The sequence below is a fragment of the Notolabrus celidotus genome, chromosome 4, assembly GCF_009762535.1.
Source record: "Notolabrus celidotus isolate fNotCel1 chromosome 4, fNotCel1.pri, whole genome shotgun sequence".
Lineage (NCBI taxonomy): Eukaryota > Metazoa > Chordata > Actinopteri > Labriformes > Labridae > Notolabrus > Notolabrus celidotus.
This window is the reverse complement of record NC_048275.1, coordinates 38,382,436-38,394,625: the sequence shown is the minus strand read 5'-3', so window position 1 is coordinate 38,394,625 and position 12,190 is coordinate 38,382,436. Positions and strand designations below refer to the sequence as shown.

At 42.1% G+C, this 12,190-nt stretch overlaps 1 protein-coding gene across 1 annotated transcript; it reads left to right on the top strand.

Moving 5' to 3' along the window:
• Positions 1 to 8,939: 8,939 nt before the first annotated feature.
• On the top strand, positions 8,940 to 11,309 carry LOC117811872 (ovarian cancer G-protein coupled receptor 1-like). Its single transcript, XM_034682360.1, has 3 exons — positions 8,940 to 9,104; positions 9,877 to 10,088; positions 10,193 to 11,309. The coding sequence occupies exons 1-3, from the start codon at positions 8,940 to 8,942 to the stop codon at positions 10,716 to 10,718; spliced, it is 903 nt and encodes a 300-aa protein (XP_034538251.1). The 3' UTR covers positions 10,719 to 11,309.
• The last annotated feature ends 881 nt before the right edge of the window (positions 11,310 to 12,190 follow it).

The following is a 12,190-nucleotide window of genomic DNA, read 5'->3' as shown; positions in this document are numbered from 1 at the left end:
AATACAGCATCAAGTGGCTTTAATGCAGAGGCTGAAGCATGCCTGTACAATATGTCACCGTAATCGAGGACTGATAAAAATGTTGCCTCTATCAGAGTTTTCCTGCAGTGGAGAGGAAAGCAGGACTTGTTTCTGTAAAAAAAGCCAATCTTTTGTCAAAGTCTACTTGACAAATTTAAAATATGACTTTTAAAAGTTACTTTCTCGTCGATCCAGATGCCGAGATATTTGTAAATCTTCACCCTTTCTATTTCGGTGCCTGCATTGGAATTGATGATGAATTTACTCAGATTAATATGTTTGGACCTGGAAAAGAGCATGAATTTTGTTTTCTCAGCATTTAAGACCAACCTATGTTGGGTGAGTGCAGCTTCTAATTCAGAGAAGCAGTGTTGGACAGAATGCACAGCAGACTGTGCATTAGCAGCAGTACAGTACAGAATTGTGTCATCAGCATAAAGATGAATTTTACAATCTGAGACAGCAGACACAATATCATTGATATAAACAGTAAAAAGAACAGGTCCTAGAACAGAACCTTGTGGAACACCATTTACAATTTCAACCAAGTCTGACTTTACAGTTCCTTGGGCAACACACTGCTGTCTGCCCAAGAGATAGCTCTTGAACCAGCTGTACGCATTTTTATCGAAACCAGCATTTTCTAGCTTTTTTAAGAGCATTACATGATTTACTGTGTCGAAAGCTTTGGAAAGATCAATAAAGACGGCTGCACAGTGTTTCCTGTTATCCAAGGCTGCGATAATGTCATTTAAAACAAGAGTGCCCTCTAAGTTTTTAGTACAGGTCATGGATGCTGTTGGGCCTAGCCTGCTCTCTGTTTTTAACAGCTCCCTGGGTACTGGCTGTGTCCCTGACTGTTTTAAAGATGCATGTGTGACCTCATTGTTGAAGAAACCTGGTCTGGATCCACCACTCCCTCAAAATTACAGACCAGTTTCCAAGTTACCTTTTATTTCAAACATTTTTGAAAAAATGTTTCAACACAGTTTTTGGCAGTTCTGGAAAATAATCAGATTTTTGAAAGATTTCAGTCTGGCTTCAGAAAGTACCACAGCACTGAAACAGCCCTGATCAAGGTGACCAACAATCTTTTAATGGAAGCTGATGATGGCATGTGCTTGGTACTTGTTCTCCTTGACCTTAGTGCCGCCTTTGACACTATTGATCACAGCATCCTTTTAAACAGATTGAGGCACTGGGTGGGGATTTCGGGCACGGTTTTAGAATGGTTTTTATCATACCTAACAAACAGAAGGTATTGTGTGGCTGTGAACAACCACAAGTCCTCTTTTTCCTCTGTGAAATATGGCGTGCCCCAGGGGTCTGTTTTGGGACCAGTTTTATTTTCTTTATATATGCTTCCCCTGGGGCATATAATACAAAAACACGGTGTATCTTTCCACTGCTATGCTGACGATACTCAGCTGTATCTGCCCGTTAAAGCCACTGACCCTGTAATGTTGAATGCGCCACAGGACTGTATGCAAGATCTTAAAAGTTGGATGTCAACTAATTTCCTCCAGTTGAATTCCTCAAAAACGGAAATTATCTTAATTGGATCACAGCAGATGACAAAACAAATTCTGCCATCTGCTGGGTTCCTTGCGGATCACATGAAGCCTGTCGGGAGGAACCTCGGTATCTGGTTCAACAGGAACCTAAATTTTGAATACCACGTCACAAAACTCGTACAGTCATGTTTTTATCATCTCAGACATCTTTCAAAAATACGATTTCTTTTAACTTTTAAAGACACTGAAATGATTTTACATGCTTTTATATCAACTCGTTTAGACTACTGTAACAGCCTTTTTACCTGTCTTAATCAAAAATCCCTCAACAGACTTCAGATGGTCCAGAACTCAGCTGCCAGGCTTTTATCTAGAACCAGAAAATATGACCATATCACGCCTGTTTTAGCTTCACTACATTGGCTGCCAGTACGTTTTAGAATCGATTTTAAGATTTTATTGGTTACCAATATGGATGGCTTATCAACAGGGGTACCTCAAGGGTCTGTGCTTGGTCCCCTCCTGTTCTCAATATACACCACATCACTTGGTGCAGTGATCCGCTCCCATGGCTTTTCCTATTACTGCTATTCAGATGATACACAGCTTTTCCTGTCTTTTCCACCTGACGACACAACTGTCTCAGCTCGGATCTCATCCTGCCTTGCTGACATTTCTAAATGGATGAGGGAACGTCACCTACAGCTCAACCCATCCAAGACTGAGCTTATTAATATTCTAGCCAGTCCCACTATGGACCCACAGATCAATATCCAGTTTGGATCTCAAAACCTCAACCTAAATAAAGTTCAATGTTCGAAGCAATGTCAGATGAATCTTTTCTGTGTGTCATTGGTTAGGTCATACAGCCACCATCTACAGTTTAAGGGATTTTAAACAGCTGATAATTATAATTATAAGACATTTTATTAGCACACTTTAAATGTAAAGGAAAGTCGACAGATCATAGAAGCAACAGAGTAGAAAGGCAAGTCAGAAAAAGATGATACAAGCAATGAAAACAGGAGCAAACTAATTTTAATGGAGTGCAATTTAACATCAACACAGGGATTAAATATTTATAGGAACTTCAAAAGCACGGCATGAAATCAATAGTTATGATCCTGCAGTGCAAATTGTCCCCTGGCACTTCACCCTCAGGGTGGTTCGGCTGGTCGACCTCGCCGTGGATGGCTGCCTCCTCCATCTCTGGCTCCACCAGATCCCCATTGGAGATGGAGAGGTTGTGGAGGAAGGCACAGGTGGACCCCACTGCGGACACAAAGGTGGGCTTAACCTACGGAAATAAACATCATTTTAATGCAATGGCATCATGTCAATACAACTTAAAGAATTGTAGTCTGTATAACGTTTCTCTGTTACCCTTAGAATCTGTTCTCTATAACTCAATCTAAATGTCCCCTCCTATACGGCTCTTTGCACATCTCGCTTTCCTGCTGTTCAGCAGCTGTCCACATTATGTGTAGTTAGATACAATCATGACACTTTCTTTCACCTCCAGGGCCTTGAGGAAGATGCTCTGCTATCCGAGTGGTGCAGCGAGGCAGGGATACCCCCCATCTCCAAGGATGCACCAGCCATGAGGGGGGTAAAGTTGGTTCACATAAATGGAGCTCCATCACAGGACCCTGGCATCACGCATAGAGCCAGGAAACTAGGAAACTGAAATGCACAATGATCTGATTTATTACCATAGGTTCATAAATAGACTCCAGAACAAGTGACAGGTGTAATAACGAGCTGCAACAATAAAATACTAATTAGCAAAGTCAAATAAAAGTCAGAGTCCGAGGTGGAACCATCCTTCCACTGTCTCTGAACTTTCTCCGGCTGCTCCGATGCTGCTGAGTGCGGCCCGCCTCACGTTGACTCCTTTAAGTTGACGTTTTCCTGGGTCAGAGTTTACCGACTACAGACCCAGGCCTGCCTGAAGTAGCATTGGCGAACACTAGCTGCTCTGCTGACACTCCTAGTTGGGGTATCCTTCGTCTCCATGCTACGTTTCTTCTTGCGCGCTGGCTGACGATCACATGGATCTCCATCTCCGCACACCGACGCCTGTTTCCTTTTCCGGGTCGTTGTGAACCCGTTGCATCTCGTCCTTCGCTCAGTTTGCACCGTCTCTCGCTATGCACCCGGCGTCCTGTTTTGTTCCCCCTTTGCGGCAGAGTGGAAGCTCCTCTTGTATTGTTCTCCTTGGCTGTTTTCGAAACAGCCTGCTACATACTACTTACTAATGTAGTAGGCAGTAGGTATTGCCTACTGCATACTGCGTTTGAATTTAGTCTGTAGTATGACTGTTCTGTTCGATCTGAGTTGCAGTACGCTGAGCCAGACATCACTAGATTTCCGGTTTCGGAAAGCGGAAGTAAAAAACTGCAAAGCCGATAGAGAAGCTGCTACTTTAGCATCCACTTATGATTTACAAAGTTAAGAAGTGGTTTATATGTAATTTAATAACTTTCACAGCACCTAAAAACGTATTTCATCCCATCACAAAAGAAGAAAAAAGAAAAAGCAGAACGAGTGCTGTGCATTATGGGAAACAGTATGCAAGGCAGACTGGTCCGATGCATACTGTGAAATTTTCCCGAATCAGTAGACATCCGGGGAGTTTTGGCATACTGCAGATTTTGCTCTTATTCACTTACTACTTACTACATACTGAATTTTGGCCAAATCAGTACGTACTGCTAGTATAGTAGGCCGTTTAGAAAACAGCCCTTGTCTGCAGCCTCCTCCTCACCTGCTACTTACGACCTAATTAAAGGTGGAGGTGTGACTCACCAGGTCCCAGTTCAGTGTCTTCTAGACACTGTCCATTGATTAAAACATCTACATAATAAAATCAGATAAGAACAAACATTACACAAATGCATAAAAACACAGAAATCCATGAAAGTATTACTAAAACATACATGCAAATACAAATTTAAGAACAAACACACAAAGAATCCTCATTTCTGACCCTGTCACACTAACACTGTTGGAGCAGTTTGTTTGTTCGGTTGGTGGATCTTTTTTTTCATGTGTGGAATCTTTCTATGGGAGCATTATGGGTTTCCTTTGTTGTGGGGTTCTGGTGTTGTATAACTTTTATTGAAGAATAAAAATATTGAAATCAATATGCTCCTCTCCTTTTCAGGGGAGTGGGTGGGGCTTGGGACAGGTGAATTTGCAGGGACTGCCCAGGGCTTCTGTGAGACTCTCTTAGAACACCAGTCCTGAGGAACTCACCCGGCTGGGGACCCTGAGTTACAGTGACCGGCCTGAACAGGAGGAAAAAAGCCTCTCTCAACCTAGTTGGCAAAGTGAACAGCTCATGCAGGAGGCTGGATCTTTCCTGACTGTCAGTGCGTGCCCCATGATACAGCCATGCAGCTCTGATCATCCTCCAAAGACATTTTCACTCCACAGTTTGCACCCAGAGAGGCTTGTTTAACCAGACTGACTCTCCTCATGTGCACAGTTTGCCTAACTAGTCTGAGTAAGAGCACTTATCTCCAACCTCATATCACAAGAAAGCTCATCCTCTGCTTGATACCACTTCCTGTTTGTGAGGCAATCTGTGGTTGAAATGCATCTCTTTCTCTGAAAACACATTATCATATCTGAATCATTTTGTTGACTTCCTGAGAAGAGACACGAGATAAATTGAGGAGCCTGGTGGACGTAATGTCTTTAAGTGATCACTGTAGACGGGGAAGAAGCAGAGAAACATCAGACACAGAGCAGGGACTTCATTCAGGTAAGATCTGGACTCTTTAGAATCCTTCAGTAGTCAACAGAGTTAATATTGTGATCTTTTCAGAAACGTCAGTGAAAGAATGAGAAGAGGAACAAAAAGCCATGAAAATGAATGTTACAGTAATGACATTTGTAATGCTTCTATCTTCTAGTTTTATTTGGGATGATGTCCAGTGTGTGATTGTAAAGACAAAAAGTAAAGAATATATCTATTTGCATATAAGCTCTGTATACCTAGAATGTTGTTCATAGCCTTTGACATATTCCTCTCCTCATTATTCATTTTCACATCGTCTGTTCTGTATGTTTGGCCCCAACATGAAACTAATGAGGGGGAATTATGGGATGTTTTAAATGTCCAGGCAATGATAACAGCTGCGACATGAAGAGTGCTTTATCTCCCTGCAGGTTAGAGACGTGATGTCTGAGGCAGATTACAGTCACTTAGAAATATAGTCAATTATCTTCGAGTGAAAAAAGTCTTTACTCAAAGAATTGATGTCCATATGAATCCTTTATTTGGCAGCCTAAACATGCCCCAATCAATCAATCAATCAATCAATCAATCAATCAATCAATCAATCAATCAATCAATCAATCAATCAATCAATCAATCAATCAATCAATCAATCAATCAGACAGTCAATCAATCAGACAGTCAATCAATCAGACAGTCAATCAATCAACCAACCAATGATTCAATCAATCAATCAATCAATAAATCAACCAATCAATAAATCAATCAATCAACCAAACAACCAACCAACCAACTAATCAATCAATCAATCAATCGACCAATCAACCAATCAATCAACCAATCAATCGACCAATCAACCAATCAATCAATCAATCAGCCTGTATTTATGCTTGAGAGATCAGTGAGGGGTAATCCTCATTTACAATGATATCGAGTCCATTACAGAGGTATTTAAAAACAGAGAACTAGACTTGAAGGTCTAGCACCGAAACGTTGCCATTAAAAATGTTTTATTTACAAGTTGGACATTTTGCAGGATTCTTCAAAGTCCAACCCAGAACACAACTATATGCAGATTTCCAACTGCAGTCATAGCGCCACCCTGTGGGAATACAGAGTACCGACTATTACACACAGTGTCTGATCTAAAAGGGTTGATGTCGGTCCCAGCCTCAACTCATCTACATACACACCGTGGTCATAGTCATACCCCCACCTATTGGAAGCAGACAAGATAAACCCCTGTATACAGGTTTTATCTTTCAATCTTAACTGTTTGATTCATGTTCTGTCATGAACATTCACAACATGAACACAGGTGATAACTCAGTCATGGCCCACCTGCTGTTTAAAGCCAGTGCTAGACTGTTCTCTGTGCTAACATTTACACAAGCTGATAGTCTGGACCTGAACAGCTCTACATATACAGTCATGGCCAAAAGTTTTGAGAATGACAACTATTAATTTTCACAAAGTCTGCTGTTTCAGTTTTTATAATGGTAATTTGCATATACTCCAGAATGTTATGAGGAGTGATCAGCTCAACTGCAATTAATTGCAAAGTCCCTCTTTGCCTTGAAAATGAACTTTATCACCAAAAACACATTTCCACTGCATTTCAGCCCTGCCACAAAAGGACCAGCTAACATCATTTCAATGACACACAGGTGTCACACACATTAACACAGGTGTGGGTGTTGATGAGGACAAGGCTGGCGATCAATCTGTCATGATTGAGTGACTGGACACTTTAAAAGGAAGATGGTGCATGACACCATTGTTCCTCATCTGTTAGCCATGGTTACCTGCAAGGAAACACGTGCAGCCATCATTGCATTGCACAAAAAGGGCCTAACAGGGAAGTTTATAGCAGCGAGTAAGATTGCACCTCAGTCAACCGTCTATCGAATTATCAAGAACTTCAAGGAGAGAGGTTCAATTGTTGCCAAACAGGCTCCAGGGCGCCCAAGAAAGTCCAGCAAGCGCCAGGACCGTCTCCTGAAGGTGTTACAGCTGCGGGATCGGGCCACCACCAGTGCAGAGCTTGCTCAGGAATGGCAGCAGGCAGGTGTGAGTGCATCTGCACGCACAGTGAGGCGAAGACTTTTGGAGGAAGGCCTGGTGTCAAGGAGGGCAGCAAAGAAGCCACTTCTCTCCAGTAAAAACATCAGGGACAGACTGATATTCTGCAGAAGGTACAGGGACTGGACTGCTGAGGACTGGGGTAAAGTCATTTTCTCTGATGAATCCCGTTTCCGATTGTTTGGGGCATCTGGAGGAAGGCTTGTTTGGAGAAGACGAGGTGAGCGCTACCATCAGTCCTGTCTCTTGCCAACAGTGAAGCATCCTGAGACCATTCATGTGTGGGGTTGCTTTTCGGTCAAGGGAGTGGGCTCTCTCACAATCTTGCCTAAAAACACAGCCATGAATAAAGAATGGTACCAGAACGTCCTCCGAGAGCAACTTCTCCCAACCATCCAAGGGCAGTTTGGTGATGAAGAATGCCTTTTCCAGCATGATGGAGCACCTTGCCGTAAAGCAAAAGTCAGAACAAAATGGCTCGGGGAACAAAACATTAAGATTTTGGGCCCTTGGCCAGGAAACTCCCCAGATCTTAATCCCATTGAGAACTTGTGGTCAATCCTCAAGAGGCGGGTGGACAATCAAAAACCCACAAATTCTGACAAACTCCAAGCATTGATTATGCAAGAATGGACTGCCATCAGTCAGGATTTGGTCCAGAAGTTGATTGACAGCATGCCAGGGAGAATTGCAGAGGTCTTGAAAAAGAAGGGTCAACACTGCAAATATTGACTTATTGCATGAATTCTGTGTAATTCTCAATAAAAGCTTTTGATACTTATGAAATGCTTCTAATTGTATTTCATTATACCATAGAAACATCTGACAAAAACACCTAAAAACCCTGAAGCAGCAGACTTTGTGAAAATGTAATATTTGTGTCATTCTCAAAACTTTTGGCCATGACTGTACATTCAGTAGTGACAGCATCACCCTCTGGTGATAAGTCACAGCTGCTGCACAACCAACAGCTGCTGCACACCAAAGTGCCAGGGCCTGTTCATCACCACCTGCAGCTTTATCTTGGATTATTTTTCTCAGCACATTAAGCAATAAAGATTTAAAAATGACAATAAACAGTGCAGACGCATTATTTTGAAGAGGTAAACTAAAAGCTTGTTGTGTTTGTGTACAGTACTATGCAGTATGAATATTAAAAAGTTGGATCGGACTAAAATAGGAATCATCCAGAAAAAGAAACTTGACTTGTGTCAGTGTGAAAAATGTAAGCTGTATATTCTTAGCTCCATGTGGGATTCAAACCCCAGACTCCACCTTTATAGCCCGTGTTATTTGGAACCTTTTAAACCTCCTTTTGTATTTTTTTCAAATATTGAACACAAATAATATTTCTAAAGAAAACATTTTGTGAAGTGAAAAAGGAAAGCCTTGGCCAGCAGAACCTTTGAAGTTTAAAGTCCATGAAACTATTCACACTGATCTCAAACTTTGAATAAACTGAGCACGTTAGATGAAATGCTGTGTTTAGTGACGACCACGTTATTCATGTTACTGCACTCTGCTTTTTACTAACTGTTATTTTTCCTGATCTCTATAACTTTAGATTACACTGAAGAATGGAAGCAGGCTTCAATAACACCACCTCCCACACAGACTACGACTACCCCGACTCCTACGATAACACTGGACCTCGGGATGACATACAGAATGTTGTGATGTGCATAGTCATCAGTATCGGCCTTCCTCTGATGCTCGTGACCATCTTTGCTCTTCTCTCTCTGGTATGTACTTTGTGACTTTATTTACTGTCTATGTCATGTTTCTGTGGAACTGTGTGCTTGTCTGTAGAGGATCTGGATCTGGGTTTGGTGCTAGCTTTAATATTAACCCAAAGATGATGTGAGTTTATACACATGCAGAGTGCTTCTGCTTACACTGTAGAGGAAGAAACAGCAAAACACACTAAACTTGGTCAGTAAGTTTGATTAAAAAAGGTCAAAGGAGTGTTCAATTCTGTCAGCGTTCATGGTCGTCAGAGGATGAAGCCAACTTACTTTTTTATTTCATGACTTTTGGGCAAAGAATAAGTAAAACATAGTCTATTCCATCAGTTCTCAACATTTGTGTTTTAAAAACTAGAATAAAAACTATGGAGAAGTGTTACACTTTGTGAGTATTCATGGTCTCCAGAGGCTGACTTTCCCTCACCATTAAACATACTCTTAAATTAACCAGAGATGGACTTTTTGTGAAATGTCTGAAGTGTCTATAGATATATATAGTTAGTTCAGTGTAATACATAGTTCACATAAAACATAATTCACTAGTGAAAAATCCTCTTCTCCATTAGTTTCAGGATATGTGTGTAAAGTTATAGAGGTACAGCTTCTGAATGCAAACATGACACAACCCACACTTCAGCCTTGTGCTCCTGTTTGACTGGGTCAGAGTGCCTCCCCATGAGAGCATGAAACACAGGTCAAAGTCTGAATACAGTGAAATGCCAGGATGTCATGAGAGTCATAGTTTGATGAATCATGGCTATTACTGCAGAGAGTGATGTTTACTTCTACCTCTATTCTTCTGCAGGTACGCCAGGGTCAAGTTGCTCCGATATACGTCATCAACCTTCTCATTTCAGACATCATTCAGCTCTGCTGCATGATCGCATTTGTGTCAAAAGATGAGACTCTCATGACTGATATTGTCTACGACTGTGGTCTACTGTCGAGTGTTGGCTTCATGGTGTGCATCTCACTGGAAAGGTAAGGTCTGTTTAAAGCCGTGTGTAGTGCTACAGTGTCTGATAACCATGTTTCTGAATGTTCCTGCACCTCCTCAAAGACAGTGTGTCCCTCTGGTTTTGCAGGTACCTGGTCATCGTCCACCCACTGTGGTACCGGTTCAAACGAACCATCAAGATCTCTGTGGCGGTCTGTGCCGTGGTCTGGGCCTTGCCTCCTGTTTATTTCCTTATTGTGTTTCCCTTGGTTACTGATAAAGTTACATTAATAGTATTCTCCATTATCCTCATCATCCCCTTCCCACTGTTCATCTTCTTCCTGGTCAGGACCCTCAGAGCCCTCTCTTCTTCAGTCTCGGTCCGCTCTGATGAGAAACGACGAATAGTTGGAACTTTGGTGGTGGTGCTGCTCATTTACACGCTGCTCTTCCTGCCCATCATTATAAGGTTCCTGTTAGAGGCGACTGGCTTTGACTCTTCAATGTTTCACTACACGCCCAAAATATTTGTTAGACTGAGTCCTCTGGCAGACTTGCTTCTGTATATCTTCATCAGAAAGCAAACCATGAGCAACTGTCTGGCCTCTGTGTGTTGTTGCATAAAGGAGAGCAATGATCCCACCACATCAGCAGTGACTGTTGACGACATTTAGACAGAAAGCTTTAAGGAGGCAGAGAGAGAGAAGAGAAAACAGAGCAAATGTACTCTAGAATCATAGTATATCCAAAATGTACATCCATGTCTATCCAAAACCTTTAGCGTGTGCATGAAGAAGGACCATGTTTGTCATGTTGTTAATCATCTTTGAAAGCATGAAAACTAGCTACACACACTTGTGGATCTTTAATAAGTATATCTTTTACTTCTGCAGCAACCAGAACTTAGCTTCATGACTCCTCCCACTCCAGGAGTCGGTTAACAGACGCAGTGATACAGCTGCTAGGCAATTCTGATTACTACTGATAGTTAGCAGAAGAAAAGCGCTAGGCTAATGTAACTTTCCATCTCTATCCAATTCAGCTTGAGAAGGCATTTGACAGAGTAGAGTGAGACTTTCTGATAAAGGTCTGGGAAAACCTGGTTTGGGGCAGAATTGATCAAATGGGTTAAAGTGGTCTACGCAGGGCCGAGAGCATCAGTGCTCACCAACGGACAAACGTCCCCCTTTCTTCAACTCATACGCTTCCATCTTCAAATGTTCTTCATGGCACAGAAATAAATCACATGATGAATTATGTGTAAATGTGTGTTTTCTTTCAAGTGCAGACACAAAAGTGAAATAAATCCAGTAACCTCTACAAAACTACACATGGACTGTGCAGAGACTACTTGTAGAAAGCTAAAGCTAAGTATATATAATTTTTTAATTTTTAATTTTTTTTTATTATTTACCTCTTATATTTTTACTTATGTCTTATTGTCTTTATTATTTTTACTACAACCGTGATTGCTGTCATTATATCCTTAGAATCAGAACAATTTAGCTCCATCTGTACCATCATTTATTTTCACTTCACCCTTTCTGTTCCCTTCTGATGCCCTCCATCTCACCCTCTGTTCACCCTTTCTGTTACCTTCTGATGCCCTCCATCTCACCCTCTGTTCACCCTTTCTGTTCCCTTCCGATGCCCTCCATCTCACCCTCTGTTCACCCTTTCTGTTCCCTTCTGATGCCCTCCATCTCACCCTCTGTTCACCCTTTCTGTTCCCTTCCGATGCCCTCCATCTCACCCTCTGTTCACCCTTTCTGTTCCCTTCCAATGCCCTCCATCTCACCCTCTGTTCACCCTTTCTGTTCCCTTCTGATGCCCTCCATCTCACCCTCTGTTCACCCTTTCTGTTCCCTTCCGATGCCCTCCATCTCATCCTCTGTTCACCCTTTCTGTTCCCTTCTGATGCCCTCCATCTCACCCTCTGTTCACCCTTTCTGTTCCCTTCTGATGCCCTCCATCTCACCCTCTGTTCACCCTTTCTGTTCCCTTCTGATGCCCTCCATCTCACCCTCTGTTCACCCTTTCTGTTTCCTTCTGATGCCCTCCATCTCACCCTCTGTTCACCCTTTCTGTTCCCTTATGATGCCCTCCATCTCACCCTCTGTTCACCCTTTCTGTTCCCTTCTGATGC